Source organism: Rhinichthys klamathensis, unplaced genomic scaffold (assembly GCF_029890125.1).
Source record: "Rhinichthys klamathensis goyatoka isolate OS25496 unplaced genomic scaffold, OSU_Roscu_1.1 h1tg000045l_1, whole genome shotgun sequence".
NCBI classification, from domain to species: domain Eukaryota; kingdom Metazoa; phylum Chordata; class Actinopteri; order Cypriniformes; family Leuciscidae; genus Rhinichthys; species Rhinichthys klamathensis.
The window spans coordinates 1,489,221-1,512,237 of record NW_026606592.1 but is presented as its reverse complement, the minus strand read 5'-3'; the positions used below and the strand labels follow the sequence as shown (position 1 = coordinate 1,512,237).

Here is a 23,017-nt window from a genome sequence, read left to right as displayed (position 1 = left end):
GAGTGTTGTAATATAGTAATTTGCCAAGAGGTGTCACTGTTGTATTAAGTGAGTCACCACAGTTCTGTTTTTCTTCTTCGCTGTTTTTCTCTCTGTCGTTGTCAGTAATAAAAAAGCACGTGAAACTTCAACAATAATTCCAAAAAGAATAATCTGTGATTCTGAATGCCAGTATCCACACCGCTGTGGTGACTGACAGCCTCACAGTCTCCTCAAACAATGTGTCCATCCCCGCTTTGCCGTGTCGAGGGTGTTGAAGTACAACTCACGTAAAGTTGATAATTCCGCGAATGACTGCAATTGCAGATTTCGAACAGAGATGGCGACAAAGAGGAAAAACGCCGGACTGCAGCTTTAAGCTGGTCTTTAGGCGAATGCATGAACGACCCCACAACACTTAAAAAAGTGAAAGTTGATTATACACAGCAGGAGGGGTCAGGTCTTCAAGTAGAGGAATTAATTATGAATCTAATTTTCTTATTTTGGGGTCGCGGCTGGCTTGGCTGAGCGTCCAGCAAAGCGTCAGTAACTTAAGCAACCCAGTCGTGATCACGGCCATTTGACTGCTTTAATTGGGATAACCGGCCCCAAAACATCAATCATACAAAAGAACATAATCATATCAACAGATGCATATTAAATGAGCTAGAGAGGGAGGAACACAAAGCACAAAAACTGCCAAAAAGAAATGTTTCTGAAACTTGCCAAGGCAGACTGCCAGCCAGCTGAAGATTGAACCCCTACTGGAGTTGCCTGACGCTGCACAAACCCAGAAAAAGTATTGCAGTGAGCGCGCTAAATACAAAAACATCTCCCAGCATTGTTTCTTTTTGGATATAAACACAAGAAATTAACCATATTCATGCAAGAAGATTTGCTGTACGCATAATAACTGGCAAGGGATATCGGACACGACCACCACAACCTCGAACTTCATTCACCACTCCTTAAAGTAAGCAATGGCTTGTTTAACCTGTTTGTTATAGTTAATTTGACTAGCGTTAAATCTAGAGAGAATAGTGGTCAAAACAGCATGCCTCTTTATACAAAATTATGTTTTCAAATATACCTTAAGGCTGTCAATAGATTCAAATGATAATTAATGATGGCATATGTTTTGTATAAATTCACACAGACGTTTGCCACAGTTTCGTTCAAATCATACTTTAAAGCCAAATATGTCACTCTTTTATGACGAAAAACAACATAGAGAACTGTTTTGTCATGTTTTATGTTTCTCTTGAAGCAGGGTCAGATGTTATGGGGGGCAAAATGCCAGTAGAATTAATATGCACTCAAAATTCAAGGTGTGGTAAAAAAAATGGCCCTAGAATGAGTTATTTTTATATTTATAACATATGATATTAAAAAATATTTCCAGAATATCGGCGCGATTGCTAATTTGATAGTGATTTTATACAACAGTTCAGTAAACAAAGAGTAATTATTGTGAAGTGACATTTTAGACGTAATATTGTAAATATTCTCTGTTTTTGCTCTATTTCTCCAATGACAATAGTTCCAAACAAGCCACAGAAAAAGAGTTATGCTTATCTGAAGTAACATATCCGGGGTTTTTGTGATTCAGTGACATAGTTGCTTAGTTCCAGAATGAATTTGCCGTTTTGAATGAATCGGTTAAATGAATCCTTCTATGACTCGTACATTAAGACAGTGATTTGGCGCCACCTATTGGTGGTTTTAATTTCATAATAAAAAAATATAATTTATCATTTTTTACCATCTAATTTTTTCTATATTAAAATTATTGGTCCCACTTTATATTAAGTGGCTCTAATACCTGTGAACTTACATCGTAACTGCATGTGTACATAGTATAAATATGTCTACGGCCCTGTATTAGGCATAAGATCAATAATGAATGTGTAGCCTACATATTGTGAATGCATTTAATAAACTTAATTACCTTTAGTAGCTTTCAGTAAAAAAACGCGTCTGAGAAAATGATTCAGGCAAAATCAACCTATCAGTAGACCCTATATGTTTACTTTCTTCACTGACAGACAAAAATGAAAAGCCTATATCAGTCAAAGTTCAGCTTTAGGAGGGGAAGAGACATGGCAAGATAAAAACAAAGAGAAAAAGAGTGTGATGCTGATGAGGAGAGAAAAATAATCAGCTGCCCACTATCCAAGTTTTTTGGCCTTCAGAACATCTTAAAATGCACATTTGTAGATCAGAGAAATAAAACAATTCTATAATAGAACCCCCCTATTTGCAAATAGAAAAACAAATAAAACCCCCCTACTTGCCCTACCTCACATTTGGGCCCACAGTTATTATAAAACCGTGCCTTTGCATGGTAATGAAAATGGTTAATAGTGAGCTTTAGATCCTAAAGTAAAGTGTTACCTTTTTTTTATCATTTTTTTAAAAATCATATTGGGGGCTTAGCCCCCCTAAAATGAAAATGCTAGTGACGCCCCTGGTTGTAGGTCTATCCAATTGGGTGTAGAGTTTTCCTTGTTCGGTTACACGCCTCATAATCAAAGCCCTATGGAGCAGTATCAGACTCACATTCTGACTAGAATATGAGTATGACGAAGTCAGGCTAACAACTCGTCAAAACTCCGCCAATCTAATCACAACAAGCGTATTGGTGAGAGCACTCATTTAAACAGAATACACACATCCAAACTTGACTGCACATCATATTTTTGACATTATTGGTAGCCTACTGCTTTCAATCGTAATGCAATAGAAATGAACACAAAAACCTGCTTAGTGCCTTCCTACAACACTGACGGTGGACACAGGAGTAGAGCGGACGAATGTTTTTTTTTTTTTTTGAGCGGCTGCTGACGAATTTTTTCTACCCTCAACTCATGAACCCATTAACACCTGAACGCCCCCCTTTAAAAAATCTTGCTTCCAACGCCCCCCGTTGTTCTCTGAACGCCCCCGTTGAGAACCACTTATAATTTGCTTGTTGAAGTTTTGGAGTGACTATAAGAGCATTTTTGTTTTGTTTAATAAATACTTATCATTTTCAAAACTCAATCTCGCCTATAGGGCAACCAAAGGGCTAAAGCCGGCGTGACGCGTAAAAAGACAGTTTAGTCATCATTATAATCAGTAAATATGTCCCCAATGAAATAAAACCTTGCCAATCTGATACGATCTGGTCCAGTTGCTTGCAAAGTTGATCGATCAGCTTGGTCATCTGCATTTTCCGGATCAGATTCGGGCTCGAATTGACACTATCACCTGTCATCATTGGTTTGAAAGCTGATGTTCCAGATATGGTAAGGGGCGTGACATTTCCGTCACTCGCTTAAAGGGATAGTTCACCCAAAAATGAAAATCAAGTCAGTAATTACTCTCCCTCATGTTGTTCCAACCCCGTAAGACCTTCGTTCATCTTCAGGACACAAATGAAGATATTTTTTATTAAATTTGAGAGCTGGATCACTCCCCCATAGGCTTCCTAAGGGAGTGAAACTTGACGGCCCAGAAAGTCATTGAAGAAAATGTTTAAATAGTCCAAGTGACTACAGTGGCTCAACTATAAGTTTATCAAGCGACGAGAATACTTTTTGTGCGGAAAAACAAACAAAAATAACGACTTTATTCGACTATTCCTTTTCTTCCTTGTGGGCCTGAGACGAGAGTTCAAGAGATTTCCACGACGCATGCGCGAGAACTGAGAAGAGGACGTTCTTCTTCTACTACTTCTTGTTCAGTTCTCGCCCATGCGTCATGGAAATCTCTTGAACTCTCGTCTCAGGCCCACAAGGAAGAAAAGGAATAGTCGAATAAAGTCGTTATTTTTGTTTGTTTTTCCGCACAAAAAGTAGTCTCGTCGCTTGATAAACTTATAGTTGAGCCACTGTAGTCACTTGGACTATTTAAACATTTTCTTCAATGACTTTCTGGGCCGTCAAGTTTCACTCCCTTAGGAAGCCTATGGGGGAGTGATCCAGCTCTCAAATTTAATAAAAAATATCTTCATTTGTGTCCTGAAGATGAACGAAGGTCTTACGGGGTTGGAACAACATGAGGGAGAGTAATTACTGACTTGATTTTCATTTTTGGGTGAACTATCCCTTTAAGGTTTTTGGGCCAATCACAATGCACTGGATCGCTGGCCAATTAGAGCACACCGCGCTTTTCAGAACAATGAGCTTTGTAGAAATCGACGCGTTTTATAAAGGCGGGGCATAGAGGAACAATAATAATGTACAGTATGTGTAAAATAATTACTTTTTTTAACCTAAAACCTAATATGACATAATATGACCCCTTTAATTCATCCTCATTTCACCATCCCAATATCTCCTCTTTCATACAGACACAGATGTTAGATAGATGTTTACCTGAACTCTTGTGTTTGTCAGCTCAGTGAATGAGTCTTTCCTCTTTATTTTCTCAGAACCTGCAACTGATCCATGCTATGATTATAACACACTTGATCAATATTGGAGAGATATACGGCAAAGCCCATATCAGTACTATGGACATGATGACACTCTTGTTGAATGGAGTGGCTGGTATCGGCTGTATCTGAATGGAGAAAGTGCCCAGATGTCTGAGTGGTGTGTGAGTTATGCTGGATGTGGTGGTCACACTGGACTGTCTCTCAGCGGTTCTCATCCAAAACTTGAGGATGGAGTGGTAACCCGTGAAGTCGTGGGAACTCATTCATGGTATTGGTGGGGGTATTCCAGTCAGTGTGGCGCCTACAGTTCCTCATCCATCCGAGTCAAAGCCTGTCCAGGAGATTATTACGTCTATGAATTTGTCAAACCCATCATATCAGCTCCAGGGCCGATGTACTGTGCAGGTACAATATTCAATCTTATCTTTAGGATTTTTTATGTCAGTATAATTAATATAAAGTGTAAATGCTGTAACTTTTAGACAATTTAACATACATATTTTGTTTTATGAAATAAGTATGTTTTAACTAGTTAGAATCAGTGGTGTGCAGTTCATTATCCATTCTGTATAGTAGGTTATGTTACAGATCAATAGCATCTAGATCTCGTTGTTACGCAATTCCTCAAATCACACTTTAGGCGATTTGTTCAATAATTAATATGTAAACTAAAAATGTATATGAAAACATTGTGATATTACTCCACAGTCCTCTTGTGCCTATCTGAAGTTACGTTTTTTCTCAGATTAAAACTTATTAGCACAGTTTTTGTCATATCCAGCCCCTCCTCAGGTGTTGCTCTGCCCCGTTCTACAGGGTTCTGTCAGACAGACTTGCCCCACTTTAGCCTGACAGACAGTACACCACTGGTTAGAATATAATTGCTCGAAGTTATGTAATTAACCATCATAACTGGTCTTATGGTATAAAACTCTTATGCTCTTTAGGATGTAATATATTTTAACAGTACTTTTGCAAACTCCATGACAGTTGCTTTCCAAAGCATCAGCAGTGATCCCTGCTACAACTATGAGTCTCTGGATCGTCCCTGGAGAGCCAACAATGAAAGTGGAGATTACATTTGTGATAACTTTTTCACCTGGAATGGCTGGTACCGGCTTTTCTACTATGGAATGGACATCCGGATGTCAGAGACCTGTGTCAGTTCATTCACCTGTAACACATACTATAATCTGTGGCTCAATGATCCTCACCCTCAGATAGAGGATGGAGTGGTGACCAGGGACGTGTGTGGTGGGACTTATTGGGGAAGCTGCTGTGATTACAAGTTTAAACCCATCCGAGTGAAAGCGTGTCCAGGCAATTACTATGTCTATGAACTTGTGAATCAAGCATGGTGGTGTTCAGGATACTGTACAGGTACTGTGATTTTCTCATTTATTTAAGTATTTTAAAACGTTTAAAATTATTTCTCTCATGACATTAAGTTTCTTCTTTTTAGATGTCAGCACTATTTCACAGGCAGTTTCCACTATAAGTCCAGATATATTCACTGGATCCACCATCAACTTGAGTAAGTTGTAAATAATATATATGAATATTTGAGTGTTATTAAAAATCACATATTTCTTTTCAATTAAAGATTTGCATTACAGTTTAAATGGATTTTTTGGTGCATAAACATTTTCACTATTACACAGTTGCATTGTGTATGAATGGTTTATGAATCTCATTATTACAGTGTTTGACTGGTTCAGATTTGCGCTTGTGAAGTTCCTCATTGAGATATAACTTGTTTGTTTTGGTCTCATTATCTCTCACTAACAGATTATGACCCGTGTAATAACTACAACACACTCGACAACTACTGGAGAAGCACACTCAATTACTGGTCTAGTAATGGATACATATCTGATCATGATGACACTCGTGTAGAATGGGATGGCTGGTATCGACTCTTCATTAATGGATCAAGTGCTCAGATGCCTGAGTGGTGTTTTAATTATATGTCATGTGGAGGTTATAGTGCTCTGTATCTTGGTGACTCTCATCCTCGGCTAGAAGATGGAGTTGTTACTCGTGAAGTTTACGGCTCTCGTAATGATCAGTGCAGTCGCTACAGATCCGACTCAATCCAAGTCCAAGCTTGTCCTGGAAATTATTATGTCTACAAATTTACCAGACCAACTCTTTCAATCCCAGATCCTGTATATTGTGCAGGTATATTAATTTATCTTTATGTCTGACATGATTGTCATGAATTGTATTGATTTATGTTCATTTTATTAATGTGAATATATTTAATCTGCAATATATAATGCTCTCTTTCTATTTTTCCTTAATAGTGCCTTTCTCCACCCCAAGTGTCGACCCCTGCTACAACTATACCAGTCTGGATGAGCCTTGGAGATCCACAGACAACTATTACTATAACTATTATGGCATGTGTGATTATAATGTGGAGTGGAATGGCTGGTACAGGATGTTCTACAATGGTGAAAATACTCAAATGCCAGAATCATGTGTAAATCAGTACACATGTGGCACTTATAATCCACTGGTGCTCAACGGCGCTCACCCACAGCTGGAAGATGGAGTGGTCACCCGTCAGGTCTGTGTCTCCTCATGGAATGGCTGCTGTACTTACAAATCCCATCCTATAAGAGTCAAAGCCTGTCCAGGAAATTACTATGTTTATGAGTTTGTCAAGCCAATATTTTGTGGAGCTTACTGTGTTGGTGAGCACTTACTCATTATCTTCAACCATTAACTTTTCTGGATTTTGTTTGAATTTAAATGAAATGATTGTTGTTAATATAAAATGTTCCTAATACCAGATGCCTCAAACCAGTCCATCTCATCAACAACAGAGACGATCCCATCCATAGAATCCATTACTCCACCAATCACAACCACTGGTAAAGTATTGTCTTGCTTCCTTCATAAACTCTCTTGAGAATATTTTTGGACATGTATTTTTATTAAACATGATCTCTTGAAATGTTCCTGTTAATCACATTAAGTAAATTCATAGCTAAATTAATTTCTGCAGAACATATTTACAAAAATCACATTACTAAAAAGCAATACAGCTCACAAATGATTATGCAATCCAAACTCTCTATATTTGAATGTAAGCAGAATGCATTTTTAGACAAAGTGAAGAACTGAAACTTTGTTAACAGTGAAATCTAAACCACCAGTGTTTCTCAAACTCAGTTCATAACCCCTGTTCGCATACACCTACCATTAGAAAGAGGGATTACTGCATATACAGACAGATATTTATATATTATTATATCTGGATTATATCTATCTAAAATAACCGAAAAACATAGTAAATGATATTGATGCAAAGAACAACAATATACTATAAAACTGTATCAATGTATAAAAGGCTATCAAATATATATTTGATAGCTTTTTACATTTATGCATTTGGCAGATGCTTTTATCGTAGATTGTAACTAGATCAAATTACACTGATTCTTATATATATATATATATATATATATATATATATATATAATAAGAATCAGAGTGTAATTTGATATCCTTTTATTCATTCATACAGTTTCATAGTATATTGTTGTTCTTTGCCTTAATGTCACTTACTATGGTATTTGGTGAGATTTTTGGACCACCTGAAAAAAAACTTTTTTAATGGGGACAGTGTCAGTTCTAAAATTAAGACGTTTTAAAATTGAAAGAACAAACAAATTCTCATTTTCAATCGACAGTCTGTGCAGACAACCAGCACCACGTAAGAATAATGTTTTTGCATATAAGTGGCAAAGGGTGTTTTGAAAGCACTGACTTATTGAAGTCAATTTGCTTGTAAAATACTTCTGCTCAATTAGCCTGGCTAACGTCAGACCACGTCTCATTTACATTGAGACGTGGTCTGGGAACCACATGTTAATTTTCTCGTATTTGAGCCATGGTTTACGAATGGCCAGAGCCGTTTATTGGGTGCTACGAATGTCTATCAGATGCGCCTGTACGTAGCTCATAGCCAATCGTTTCATTTATACCAATGACGTATGTAGAGCGAAAAAAAATAGACGAGGAAGAAGACGATGTGTCAGAGATTTATGTGTACACGATGGCGTATGTATCTAAGGCTGCATCGAAAGGTAACTTCGCGTCTGCTGCCATGTTTGATCCATAGGTATAAACAAACTGCTTCGGTGTGTGGCATAGACGTCGTCATCGTAATGCTGCTCCCTCCCCGTTCTGTGATTGGTCCCCTCGCTGAGGCGAAAATTTGGTCCATGGTATCCAAACTTCCTAGCAGTGTGAATAAAATCGCGCTGCGCAAAGGCAGTATGGGGAAACCCAGGCTAGTGCTCAATTGCAAAGGGACTCAGATTTGGCTGTTTTTATCTTGTTTTGTCAGCTAGATGAGAGATGTTCTGAAAGCTTACGACAAATTGTCTTCAGCTTCAACTTAAAATGCAAATGAAACAGTGAGCTTGAGTAAACAGTGTAAACTGTTTCATAACATAACCACTACAAAAAATGCACATCAAAAAACATTTATTTATTCATTCCTCAAAATATATATTTTTAATTTTTCCATGACAACAGCTCCCCCTGTTGACCCCTGCTACAACTACAATATCCTGAATGATTCATGGAGAGCCACCAACAATCAACATTCCTCTGAAATAATGTGTGACACTGCGGTCAGCTGGAACGGCTGGTACCGTCTCTTCATTCAGGGTCAGAGCGTTCAGATGCCAGACACATGTGTTGATGAGTATAGTTGTGGCACTCATGCTCCTCTGTGGCTGAACGGAGGACATCCAACAGTTGAGGATGGAGTGGTCACTCGAGATGTCTGCGGTCACTGGAGCAATAACTGCTGCTATTTCCAATCCAATCCCATTAAAGTCAAAGCCTGTCCAGGAGATTATTATGTCTATGAATTTGTGAGCCCAACTAACTGCCATTTGGCTTACTGTGCAGGTAAATATATTTACATGTGCCCTTTGTTTATGTAAAACATACTTGTTATTTATGTAATATTCATAATTTATTTCAGATTCAAGCAACATAACCACTACCACTACCACTGTCGAGACAACCACAACCAAAACTACAACAACAGAAACTACAACCATGGACACTACGACTGGTAATATACTGTGTTGTGTTCAGGGCCGATCTACCCTACTCTACGTAAGTTGCGTAGGGCGCCGCAAATTACTCAAGGCCCCGACTCCCCCTCGTGTCAATGCGCGTCAATCAATGTTTACAATATCGATGAGAAAAGGAAGCGGAACTGTTCTTCTGGTCACGAAAAAAGAGAGAAAAAAAAACACCATTCAGTTAATTGCGGCAACAGTTATCCGGTAGACTTGTGTGCTCTCCTCTCTAAGTTTGATGTCAGCAAAGAACAGTAGGCTAAAGATAAGTTGATGTGATTTGATTTATTATGTTTAATAAACGACAAAGGACAACGGTGTCTGTTTATAAACTCCTAGGAAAAGATAACCGCGTCGCGCGTTAACATTCATATACGCATGCACGAAATGAAACACACTTTCCAGCAGGAAGAACTGTTTTGAGTCGAGACCAGTACAATATGGGCGTGATGGCACTCCTCATTATTGTTTTAAAACAAGACGATGATTATCTAATCTCTCAGTCAAGGTTTAGTGACAACTCTGCACTAATGCAAGATGGAAAGCAACGTATTGACTATTGATTTATAGGGCATTATCTTGCACCCAGCGCAACTGACTTTGTACACCGACGCATGTATCATTCGTATTTTGCACCCGCGCAAAGCAGGCTTTTCCCTCCACAGACGCACGCCGGCAAACGCACCCCTGGGCGGTTCAGCGCAAAAAGGAGGAGTGTTTCGGCGCAAACATTCCCTGGTGCTATTTTGCAGTTCCAGAAAACAATTGCGCCACTGACCAGAAAAAACCTAGTCTAAAGTCAGTGGCGCGTTGCGCGTACATTCAGATGCTATTTTAAGCGCGCATGCTTGGCCATAATACAGAGTGTGAACAACGCGCATACACTGTAGATGATTCTCTCATCTACACAGATGCATTTTACTTTTTACAAATGATACATTATTATAAGGACAAATATTAAAACACGAGGGAAATCATTGTTGTGTCCATGACGATGGGAAAAATAGGCATAAAGCTTACACATTTACCCAAATTATTATATGCATGTTTAACCGAAGCTAATTTGGGTGGGTTTGTCCCATCCCCAATGTCACTTGTCTTTCTTTTACGGCCCTGTAGAGAACATCGACCTCCTCGACTGTGAACCGATTCGTAAATGCGCCGTTATAATAGTATTGCGCCATGGAACAAGCGCACCTCGTTCATCATGCTCTTAAAGGGAATGTGATATGACGCTCTTATTGGTTTGTTTCCCGTTACGGCCAAACCACACCTATGAATAATGAAGCTACTTCAGACCAACCACTTTTAGATTTGCATCGAGCGCAAGAGTAATTTATCCCGCCGGTTAAATAGCAACAGCGCCCAAGACCCGCCCACAAAGTTACTTGCGCTTTGCGCTTGACACCTGCGTTTTCGATCGTTAAAATAGGGCCCATAGGCTTCATTGAACTTAAAATATTGATTGGCTGGAGATTCTGGTCAATATGGATCCATCAAATATCAAGAATTGCTTTTATAATTTAAAACACAGTGACATGGTATGGCGCCATTTTAGCTTTTATTCAATCACAGGATATGCATTTTTGAGATCAAGAATTCAATTTGTACTATTTAAAATGTGAATTGTTGATATTAAGAATGAACTTTTTACTAGTAACAATGTCTTCTGATATTAGGAATTACACTTTCACTAGAACTAGTTAAAGGAGGATAGTGGGAACACTGGGGTGTCAGGTGTTACAGTGTGGCAATGGCAAATTGTTCATGGCTCATGCTTACCCAGGGAGGTCAGGATCGGCTCTAGTTGTGTTACAATATAGAGGATTATTGATTGGCATCAGCAATAAAATGGGTTTTCAAATAAATATTATAGGTTTGCAATGGATGTAAATAATTTAAAATAATTTATAAAGCTATATAGGCTGTTATATTATATTATCAGTCATATTAAAGTGATTCAGCCATAGGCAAGAGGCCAAAGGTAATCATAGCCATGCAGATATATGTCATAATGCTGTATCATATGTTTCATTTCATTGTGTAGAGATTGCAAATATTATGATGGGGACATTAAGGTAAATTAAATTTAAAAATGATGACAATGGCATTACTAATAAATGTTCAATAATGTTTTGTTTTTTCTCTCAGACAATAGCATTAATATTGCGAGCCGATTTTATCCATTTGGAACTGGAGACTCAGTAAATGGACGCATTGATGATGGAAGTTCATCTGTTATTTACCTTCAGCAGCCATTTATATTTTTTGGGCAAACATACAACCAAATTTATGTAAGTCAATCTGATATAAAAGGATTTTGGATTATGAGTGTCTAATACATGTCTATAAACTCTCTTTGAGAAAAGGTAAATGGGAAAATGACCATTCACTGCAATTTTATATACTGTTGCAAATAATTTAGCATATTTTATAAGTATCAAGGTCAAGGTCAAGGTCAAAGTTTATTTATAAAGCACATTTACAAGCAGTCGCTACTGCCCCAAAGTGCTATACAGTTAAAGAAATAACATGAGATAAAAACTATTTCCAAAACAGACAGTAAATAATAAAATGTCACAGCTCAGCTAATATTCGACAGTAAATAATAAAATGTCACAGCTCAGCTAATATTCGTATCCTCCACATGATAATAAGACATCTTCTATTTCAGGTTAACAACAATGGACACTTGACTTTTGACGGGGCATTCTACAGCTACTCTCCATACCAGTTCCCAGCTTATGGAGGGAAAGACCTCATTGCTCCATTCTGGACAGATATTGACAACCGCTGGAATGGTGTTATCTCATATCAACAATACACCTCTGGCAGTGTCCTTACACAGGCGACCCAAGACATAAACCAATACTTCCCTGACTTGAGTTTCTCGGCTTCATGGGTCTTTGTTGCAACATGGGATAGAGTTGCATACTACTACAATTCAGGAACAGTAAGTAGCACAATTTGGTACCATGGAGACCTTCATGTGCCCTTTTAAAAATAAAAATCGGTATACCACATGTTTTCTTGCTTCACTAAAAAATATTATTATTATTATTTGTCTTTTTTAAGGAAACATCTTTCCAAGTGGTTTTAATTTCGAATGGCCATCTCTCATTTGTTGTAATGAACTACGGAGCAATCGCTCCAACGCAACGATATGTACAGGTAGGCACAAGATGACATTGATATGATGTATTGAACAGTTTGACTAAATAATCAGACATCTGAATGTCTTCATTAGGCTGGTTATGACACCATCGACTCAAGTCACCATTTTTCAATTACTGGATCACTCCAGAATGACATCACAAGCCTACCATACAGCAGCAATGTCAATGTGCCAGGCAGATGGGCCTTCAGAACAGATCATGGAACACGTGGTTGTCAATTTAATGGTAAAAGTGCTTTTCTGATTGCTTGAAATATTTGCTATTTTCTGGAAGACTATGAATGACTTTTTCAAATGTAATGATACCATGCTAGTGAGCCATAGGTGAAGCCTTCCAGTAATTACACACTTTTGGTCTTTCTATCCATAAACTCTTTGTTATAGGTTTTCCAGTGCAGCTGGGAGACTCCTTCTGGAGTGATGCCACCTGTCAGCAGAGATGCTCCTGCACCAGAAATGGCATCCAGTGCAGCTTTGAGCCCTGTACTTATTCCCAAGCTTGTCGTCCAGCTGCTTTCCAATACTCTTGTCAGAATATTCAGAGGCAAACATGCACCATCTCGGGTGATCCTCACTACTACACCTTTGACAATCAGATATTTCACTTTCAAGGAACCTGCACGTATGTTCTGTCTGAGGTTAGTAATGCTGCTATGGGTTTCCATTTATTTAGAGAAGAGATATATTAAAACATTGGGAATCTTTTACTTATTCAGAATTTGTGTCATTGTTTAGGCATGTGGAAATGGTTTGCCGTACTATCGCATTGAGGGGAAAAACGAGCATCGGGGTAGTACACATGTGTCATGGACTCGGATGGTCAGAGTTTTTGTCTATAATGAAGAAATTGAATTGCTCAAAGATCACTATTATGAGGCAAAGGTAATAATCACTGTATTGCTGTAATGTTGATTTGAGTTCAGCCATCCACCCATCTTCCTAATGTCTTTTTTCAACATTGTCAAGGTTAATGGGACCTTTCTAGCAACACCATTCACCCTCCACGATGGATCCATCCAAGTCTATCAGTCAGGGTTTTCCTTGGCCATCAGCACAGATTTTGGTCTCCTAGTGACCTATGATGCATATAGCTATGTCACCATCTCTGTACCTTATGACTACCAGAATGCCACATGTGGTCTGTGTGGGAACTATAACCTACATCCTGAAGATGACTTCCGTTCAGTCTCTGGGGAGATCTTGAGCACAGATGTTGACTTTGCCAACTCTTGGAAGGTAGAGGGGGACACAGATCCTGAATGCCATGATGTCAGGTGCACAGGTCTCGATTGTGCAGTTTGTACCAACAGTGAAATGAGCCTTTACAGTGACACAAATCACTGTGGAATCCTGGGAGATGTTTCAGGGCCTTTTGCATCTTGCCATTCTGTGTTTTCACCCCAGACCTACATAGAGAACTGTGTCTATGATCTTTGCTTAGGAGGAGGGTACCAGCCAATTCTCTGCCAGGCTCTCAATGTGTATTCTGCCCAATGCCAACAGCAAGGTGTACAACTAGGACAGTGGAGACAACCAGGCTTTTGTGGTAAGTGCCATGTTTATTGGAAGTAAATTTGGCATTCAGCTTAATGTAATTTAAATATTTGTGCAAGGTGAAAGATCCAGAGTTTGATGCATATTCTTATTTCTGCTTTCCATTTCCAGAAATCTTATGCCCTGAGCACAGTCATTTTGAGTCTCATGGAACAAGCTGCCCTGCAACTTGCAGCAACCCATCTGCCCCAATAAACTGTCCCTTGCCTAATCTGGAGAGCTGTATTTGTGATGATGGGTACATCCTCAGTGCTGGACAATGTGTGCCTGAAGAAAACTGTGGCTGCACATTTGAGGGCTTCTATTACTCTGAGGGACAGTCAGTAGTGTTGGACGAGGACTGTGGGAGACAATGTGTTTGCAGTAGCAGGTCAATGTTCTGCTATCAGCACCAATGTGGTCCAGCAGAGGTGTGTGGACTCCATAATGGTGTGAGGGGCTGCAGACCCATCAGTTATGCTACTTGTTCGGTTGAAGGCCTGGGTTCATACCACACCTTTGATGGACAAACTTTCAGATACCCAGGAGCTTGTGGACTGACCCTTGCAAGAGTGATGGGGCCATCCCAACTGCCATACTTTGTTTTGACAGTGGAGAAAGTACCCAGAGGCCTTCAAGACTTTTCCAGGTTCCTAAATTTTGAGGCAGGAGGCACTCATGTTTCCATTCAATTGGGAGAAGGAAGCAATGTACAGGTTAGCAAAAAAAAAAAATCTTAGCTTGTCATTTATTTGGAGCAGTTTAACTATATTATTTCAAATTCATACGTTAGATCAATTAACTTTAATATTCTCATCAGGTGGATGGACAGATGGTTGGCCTTCCCATCAGTGTTGGTTCCAGTCAGATCCACATCTATCACAGTAGTGTAAGGGGTTTTGTTTTGGAGACAAACTTTGGAGTGACAGTTAGAGCTGACTGGCCGCACATTGTCCGAATCACGGCTCCAACCACTTACAATGGTACACTTGGAGGTCTGTGTGGGAACTTGAATGGAAACACCGATGATGAATTCTACAGCCCGGATGGGGTCCTGCTGGATGACTCCCAGCTATTTGCAGATAGTTGGCGTGATGGATCCCTGTCAGCCCACTGTGAGGACCCAGCTGACATTTGGGAACCAGGACTTTATCAGAACAGGAGCGAGTTCAGTGAGCTCTGCAGCATCATGACAATGAACAATGGACCGTTTGCTGAATGCAGCAGAACACTAGACCCTTGGCAGCGGATTGAAGACTGCATTCAGATGCTGGAGCAGACGGAGGGTGCCAGGGAGGCTCTATGTGAAGCCCTGCGAGGGTACACACTACACTGCCAACAGAATGGCATTGCAGTTGGAGAGTGGAGGAGTATCACCCACTGTGGTTAGTATCTTGTGAGGTGATAAGATTTTCAGAATTAAAACTATATACAGTATCTTCTTCAAAATTCTGATCATCCATTGCCTTTCCGTCCCGTTTTGTCTTCATTATCTCAGATCCCAACTGTCCAGCTAATACCCATTTTGAACTGTGTGGCACATCCTGTCCTGCGTCTTGCCCTAGCCTCTCGTTTCCCTTCCAGTGCGCTCTGCCATGCCAGGGGGGATGCCAGTGCGATGATGGACTAGTGCTGGATGGAGATCGCTGTGTTCCCCCCACTGGTTGTGGCTGCCACTATGATGGTCGCTATCGGCAGCCTGGAGAGCAGTTCTGGCATGGTGAAGAGTGCCAGTTCCAGTGTGTCTGTGATGGAATCACTGGTAATGTCCGTTGTACACCATCATCTTGCAGTGACCAAGAAATCTGCAGTGTGGTGGAGGGGGAGTATGGCTGCCATCCTCATCCACACGGTAGCTGTTATGCTTCTGGAGATCCACATTATATCTCCTTTGATAGAACCTACTTTGACTTTCAAGGCACATGCCGATATGTGCTAGCCACAGTGTGCAATGATACCCGTGGACTACCACACTTCCAAGTTGATGCAAGAAATGAAGCATGGAATGGATGGCCTGTGTCAATAACTGTTGAAGTTTTTGTCAATGTCTCTGGGCATCTTGTGCAAATGTCACAGGACTTGAACAGTTATTCTGCTGTTAAGGTAAGCTCTGCTGTTAAGATAAGCATGTCCCACAAACTGTAATCAATGTAATTATTGATAAGAATGGTTGTATAAACAAGCTCAACTTTTTCTTCAATTAGGTTGATGAAGAGATCAGAAACCTCCCTGTCTATCTTGACTCTGGTCGAGTGTTTGTCTACTCCACAGGACAGTTTGTCTATGTTTCAACTGACTTTGGTTTTAGTGTCAGTTATGGTGGTTCCTGGGAGGTAAACATTGTTGTGCCAGCAGACTACAGTGGAGTTATGTGTGGCATCTGTGGCAACTTTAATGGCCATCCGGATGATGACTTCCTCACTCCTTCAGGTGCTTTGGCATCTTCAGTGGACCAGTTTGGGGAAGAATGGATGGTTGAAAATGACATGTCATGCAATCATGGCTGTTTAGACGATTGTCCTTTGTGCCAAGATGAGAGCACAACTCAAGCCTTGTGTGAGATCATCAGAGACAATCAGGGTCCCTTTAGCTTCTGCCATAGTTCTGTAGATCCACAAGCCTACTTTGATAACTGTGTGTTTGATGTGTGCATCTCTGGGAACCACAACGATGTCTTGTGTCGCTCTGTCCAATCTTATGTGAGTGCTTGTCAATCTGTCAATGCCATGGTCTACCCCTGGAGAGAACTTGCATTGTGTGGTAAGTGACTGAAGATATTTTAAAAGACCAGTGCAATTAAACTAAACGTTTATCTTTTTCCCTTATTCAAGGAGTTTTCATTTAATCTCAAATATTTAATAGTGTACATATCATGAATAACATTTATGTTTCATGTACATACTTTTTTTGTTACATTGCCAGTCATGGACTGCTCTTCAAACATCCCAAACAGTCATTATGAGGTGTGTGGAACAGACTGTGGCCACACATGCGCCAGCAGCATCGATGCTAGTTGTGAACACACATGCTCAGAAGGTTGTTTCTGTGATGAGGGATTTGTGAGAAGTGGAGGACTCTGTGTACCAGTGGAACAATGTGGCTGCTTGTATGATGGATTCTACTATCATGTGAGGATTAAAACATCATGTTTTTATGTTAAGACTAATAATATAGGGCAGTGGATAAGGGGAAGCACAGCCGTAGCATATTATGGCAACATACATCATCTCAAGCACTTATCAAAAAACTGTGGTGTTACCATTGTACAAAGATGGTATCATCATAATACTTGCGTTTACATTCACTCCTAAAAACGACATGGTGATACCATGATTTTTGTAAGTAAAATACTCACTGGTGTTATGTTATGGAAATGTAAAGTTTGTTGTCATTGTTGATTTTGAAGATTGGGGAACAGTTCTTGGATTCAACATGCTCCCAACGCTGTGAGTGTTTTGCTCCAAATGATCTACGCTGCACTGCATCTTTCTGCCCAGCGGCCATGGAGTGTGCGGTCAGAAATGGACGCCGTGACTGCTTCAGTCCAATGTCCACATGCACGGTCTGGGGCGACCCCCACTACATCACCTTTGATGGGGCTGTGGCCCACTTTCAGGTATGAACTGGTAAACTGCTGTTTTTTTGCAGACAACTACCTTAACTGTTGTTTTGTGTCCCGGTAGAGGACAAATGACTTAACAGTCAAGTTTATTCAAAGAATGGTTATTGGTTTTAGAATATCTAAATAGAGTTGGGTTTCAAATGTATTTCATAAATTGAAGAATATTCATATATTTATGAATGTATACAATGTCTTGCAAGATATTTATGTAAGGAATGTGAAAGAAAAAATGAAGACTATGGCCTGGTTTCACAGACAAGGCTTGGATTAAGCCAGAATTAGGCTTTAGTTTAATTAGGACATTTAAAAAGCTTTTATAAACATGCCTTAGAAAAAACTGGTGTGCATCGTGAGACAAACAATGGCACTGACATATTTTATGATATGTCAGTGCAAGTTGCTTTCAGTTAAAACAGCTCAAACATGCATTTTAATCTGGGACTAGGCTTAGCCTTGTCTGTAAAACCAGTAGTAAGTATATTGTATTAATCCTACCAGGGAACATGTTCCTATGAGATTGCCCAGACCTGCGGTAATGTTACGGACAGTGATCTGCAGTTCCGTGTAGTGGCCACCAACAGGCACCGGGGGAACATGCTGGTGTCATTTGTGTCTGCAGTGGATGTTTGGTTGTCGCAGCATGAACAACATATGCACATCAGTATTGGGCAGAACAGGAGAGTTAGAGTAAGTTACACTTTAATTGATGCCAATATAAATACATATTTCACTTTTTCTCTTTTCTTATGTTGACATTTTCTGATTCTCCCCCAGGTTGATGGAAATGCTATTGACACACCGGCTTATCAAATCAATGATCTTGTAGAGGTACATGAGGAGCAGGGATTTGTAATTCTAAATGCATTCAATGAATTTATTGTCCATTTTGATGGACATAGCAGCCTTCTAGTCAGAGTGAGTGAAAGATTCTATGGATCTCTATGTGGAATGTGTGGAAATTTCAATGGTAATCCTGCGGATGACAAAGTGCTGCCCAGTGGAGAACTCGCTTCTGATGACATTTCCTTTGGCCACAGCTGGAAATCAGACACCAGCATTCCAGGGTAAGAACCGCAAGACTTTAGGACAGTCATTTTTACCTGGTGGGTTGTGATCCACCTTTTGGGTTTTGATGGATGGAGAAAAAGGTTCATGTGATTTGTGAGTTCTTTCAGCTCAAACAGTAGGGCAAGGCACTATCAATGCATGGCCATGGTTTGATTCCCAGGAAATACATGAACTGATAAAATGTATGTCTTGAAAGCAATATGAATCATTTGCCATTAAAGCCCCTATCGAATGCAATCAGAGTGAAATGGAGTGAATTATTTGCTGCTGACAGACTGAAACATTGCATAAATTTAACATATTTGTATTTACAAATTGCCATTGCATTTGTTTATCATTGACCGGATCATTCCCTGGCTGAGCCAAAAGGCCTTTATGTACTGTATATGGTTTGCATGCTCTCCTTGTGTCAGGATGGGTTTTACTCAAATTCAAAGACATGGAGGTTACGTGAATTAGATGCACTAATTTGCCAATGGAGTAAGTGTGAGTGTCCCAGCCTCTAAGGTTGCCCACGCTATTGCACTCTCGGTGCTGCTCAGGGTTACATCAGTAAAATGTGGCGAATAACTCAGTGGATGACTCTGCTCTGCCAACCCCGATTGGGAGAAACCAAAAATAGAGAGAGAGAGAGATTGGCTTCCAAATGTTGATTTCATTCAAATGTTTAATTTTCTGTTTTACTTTTAGTATTGTGTTGAGTGCTCAGTGTCCAAATTAAAAACTCTCTCTGTTGAAATAGTATAAACATATAATTGACCTGAAGTGTCCTTGTATTCTTCAGCTGCGGTGCCAGAGATCAGACTGGTAATGTTGATGAGTGTCCATCCAGGCAGAGGTATTCTGATCTCTGTAGTATTATCACCAACACCTCTGGCCCCTTCCAGAACTGCCATCTTCATGTTGACCCGGCACCTTACTTCTACTCCTGTGTGTATGATCTGTGTCTCTACACACGTACAAATGGCATGCTATGTTCAGCTGTTGAGGCCTATGAGACAGCTTGTGCCATCTTGGAGATACAGATCCCAGAATGGCGCTCGGGTCTGCGGTGCGGTAAGTCAAAAGCACATTTCAGCACAGATTATTTTGTGATTTTGTCACCAGTGTTACTAAAAATGTAGGTAGCTGAACTAACCTGAAAGCTAACCTTTAGAGAAAGTAGCAGGGTGGGGTTGTCGGGTACATAGGATTCAAGTTTTGTTTTTTTGTCCTCTGTGTTACTGTTACTGTTTTTAGAGTGAGAAACTGATTCCAAATGATTCAGAGGATGAATGAGCTGTCTGAACGATTCACAATCATGAACTGATTTTGATCTAACGTTTAACTGATTTTCTAAATTAATAGAAAAGAATGACAATTTAAAAACATGATTAATTCACAAATCAGTCATAGCTAGCTCTTAATAGACTATGATTTTAATAGTTATGATAAAAAAAAAAAAAATCAGCACTACCATTAAGCAATTTTTTAGCAATCCTGCTGCCCAACACTGCGTGTCACATTGAGCCAGCCGTACCGATATTGGACTTGACTGCAAATCATGTGAAAAGGTAATTGTTGCTACACATTTCACATGTGGAGAACTTGGAGGGCATTTATTTGGAAATCCCAAACATATCACCACCCCCCACCCCCCGTCCGGCAATTTATTTCTTATGGTCAGGTGGATGGAAAGTGAACTATCTATGGATCTCAAGGGGGAATGATTACAAATTAGATGACCCGTTTAATTCACTCGAAAAAAATATATTTTATTACCTTGAAGACTGCAGACCAATTGATTCAGGGGACCAGAATGTTAACCTCTGTCCCTGTTAAAATGACTCAGTGTCTTTGTGCTGTGATCTTTTCCTCTTAGATGTGAGAGATCGCTGTTCTGAGCTCAGCTGCTCTGAGGATGAATGGTGTGGGAAGAAAAATGGTGTTTATGGCTGTTTATGTAACGAAGACCATCACAGACCACAACCTAACTCTTTTGGTTGGTATCATTTAACTAAAAAAAATTTAAATATATATTTTTCGTCATTAGTTTCGACATTACCTTAATGACAATATTTTGTCTTTTAATCCCCTCTCAGATGTCTCAGAAACCTGTGAAAGCAGCTCTGGCTCTATATCTGTGTCTCGCTGTCAGCTCTTTGAGGCTGGTTTTCCAGCTGATGTCTTACACCTCAATGATCCCAGCTGCAAAGGAACGGTCCGGAATGGCAGAGTGGAATTCTTCTTTGATAATGATGAATACATCTGTGGTACTAATCTTCTGGTAGGTTTAACTATGCATAATCTATTCAATACACCATCTAAGGGGAAGGTGTAGTGTGGGCTTTAGGGACAGGGGGAATCTCCCACCCTTTACGAAAATCTTTTTTTTATTGTGGTAAAAGTATAGTAACCATGTTTCTTTTGGCAGATTGATTCCCAATTGTATAACCACAGATTCCATGGCTAAACTATGGTTAGTGTAGCAAAACCATGGTTCCCCTTCAGGGACTACCGCTGCGTGTAATCGCAGTGGGAACGCCCTCAGCGTGACGCGTCTAAAGCATGAATGAAATCAGTCTCAATGGAGAGAATGAGCGTACGGCGAGTGACGTCATCGACCAGGAAGCTATAAATATCCCCTGAGCACACAATACGCCAGCTTTTCGTACTTCAGCAGCTCTGTGTGTGTGTCTGAATCTGTCGATTGTGTTTGTCTGCTTTGTCAGGTGTTTATCACTATATATATTATATAAAAAAACAATATGAGCGAGCAGTATAAGAAGTGTGTTCCCCCCTGTACTCGATACATCACGGGTGGGGATTCACACAAGCTATGTGTGGCTTGTTTGGGAGTTCAGCATGCCCAGTCGGCTCTGCGCTCGCGGCGATCGCTCTTCGAGGAGAGTGGTTTGCTGCGAGCTCCCCAAGGCTCGGGTCCCGCTTCTGTTGAGGCAGAGCGGCGGCGCTTGTCTTGGGGTTCGCAGATGGATCTCACCGGCGACGTTGAGACGGGCCCCACCCTATCTCAGCTTTCTCCGGCGGGATCCAGTGCCTCTCACCCGGCTTTGGAAGCACGCGCTGCGGCGGTTACTTCTGCCCGGGTGGAGGCACATGATGATGTTGAATTGAGATTATCCAGTTCTGAGGATCTGGATGTCGAAAGTTTTGCATCTGAGGAAACTAGTGTGACACATTATACTGCAAATGAAGAAGGTTTGATGGATGTGTTATCTCGGGCTGTTGAAAAGCTCAGTATCGAGTGGCCAGCTGATAGACAGGATTCTAGAATTAAAAGCAAACTAGATGATAGATTTCTGTCCGCATGACCTCAACCTTCTCGCCGGTGCTTACCGTTCTTCCCAGACCTTCATGCTGAGGTTTCAAAGACCTGGGTTAGACCAGTTTCTAGCAGAATTTACACGAATCAGTCAAATGCTTATGGTAACATTTTTGGTGCTAAATCTGCTGGTTATGTGACGATGCCGAAGGCAGAGGAGACGCTCGCGAGCTATCTCTCTCCTGCTTCTTCGGTTTCACTTAAAGCACCGGCTCTTCCATCTAGACCACTAAAGAATACTTCTCTGCTGGTGGGGAAGGCTTACTCGGCGGCTGGGCAGGCGGCTGCGTGTTTGCATACGATGGCTATTATGCAGGCTTATCAGGCCGACCTGCTCAAAGATGTGTGTGAGGGGGGTGAAATTTCTGGTGATATGATTAGCGAACTCAGGCAGACTGCTGATCTCACTCTGCGTGCCACCAGAGAGTCCGCGAAATCTATTGGTCGGTCTATGGCAGCCATGGTGGCCACAGAAAGGCACTTATGGTTGAGTCAGACCTCTATGAAGGAAAAAGATAAGTCTCTCCTTTTAAATGCTCCTGTTTCGCCTGCGGGCCTCTTCGGTGACGCTCTTCACTCGGTCACGGAGAGGTTCCAGGAAGAGAAAAAACAGGCGGCTGCTTTTCTTAAATTTATCCCTCTGAAGGTGCGTGTCACTGGGGCTGCTGAGCGAGGGCAGTCCCAGCCGTCGAGTTCTTCTTCCAAAAGAGCACAGCAGAAGCGGAGTGTCGCGTCCCGTGCCCCCCTGCAGAGAAACTGGAGGGACGAGGCAGGGCGTTCTCCGGCG

At 40.6% G+C, this 23,017-nt stretch overlaps 1 protein-coding gene across 1 annotated transcript in view; it reads left to right on the top strand.

Moving 5' to 3' along the window:
* LOC130082413 (alpha-tectorin-like) overlaps positions 1 to 23,017 on the top strand; it is a 226,432-nt gene that overhangs the window by 148,806 nt on the left and 54,609 nt on the right. Inside the window, exons 16-38 of the mRNA XM_056247270.1 lie at positions 4,394 to 4,804; positions 5,390 to 5,779; positions 5,862 to 5,933; positions 6,188 to 6,580; positions 6,706 to 7,098; positions 7,198 to 7,278; positions 8,951 to 9,331; positions 9,408 to 9,500; positions 11,662 to 11,804; positions 12,185 to 12,463; positions 12,586 to 12,681; positions 12,758 to 12,911; positions 13,070 to 13,323; positions 13,421 to 13,567; positions 13,652 to 14,231; positions 14,351 to 14,934; positions 15,039 to 15,603; positions 15,717 to 16,321; positions 16,423 to 16,978; positions 17,141 to 17,346; positions 17,625 to 17,834; positions 18,339 to 18,527; positions 18,615 to 18,904. Coding sequence (XP_056103245.1) covers positions 4,394 to 4,804; positions 5,390 to 5,779; positions 5,862 to 5,933; positions 6,188 to 6,580; positions 6,706 to 7,098; positions 7,198 to 7,278; positions 8,951 to 9,331; positions 9,408 to 9,500; positions 11,662 to 11,804; positions 12,185 to 12,463; positions 12,586 to 12,681; positions 12,758 to 12,911; positions 13,070 to 13,323; positions 13,421 to 13,567; positions 13,652 to 14,231; positions 14,351 to 14,934; positions 15,039 to 15,603; positions 15,717 to 16,321; positions 16,423 to 16,978; positions 17,141 to 17,346; positions 17,625 to 17,834; positions 18,339 to 18,527; positions 18,615 to 18,904 — 7,072 coding nt within the window. The remainder of the gene's footprint in view (positions 1 to 4,393; positions 4,805 to 5,389; positions 5,780 to 5,861; positions 5,934 to 6,187; positions 6,581 to 6,705; positions 7,099 to 7,197; positions 7,279 to 8,950; positions 9,332 to 9,407; positions 9,501 to 11,661; positions 11,805 to 12,184; positions 12,464 to 12,585; positions 12,682 to 12,757; positions 12,912 to 13,069; positions 13,324 to 13,420; positions 13,568 to 13,651; positions 14,232 to 14,350; positions 14,935 to 15,038; positions 15,604 to 15,716; positions 16,322 to 16,422; positions 16,979 to 17,140; positions 17,347 to 17,624; positions 17,835 to 18,338; positions 18,528 to 18,614; positions 18,905 to 23,017) is intronic.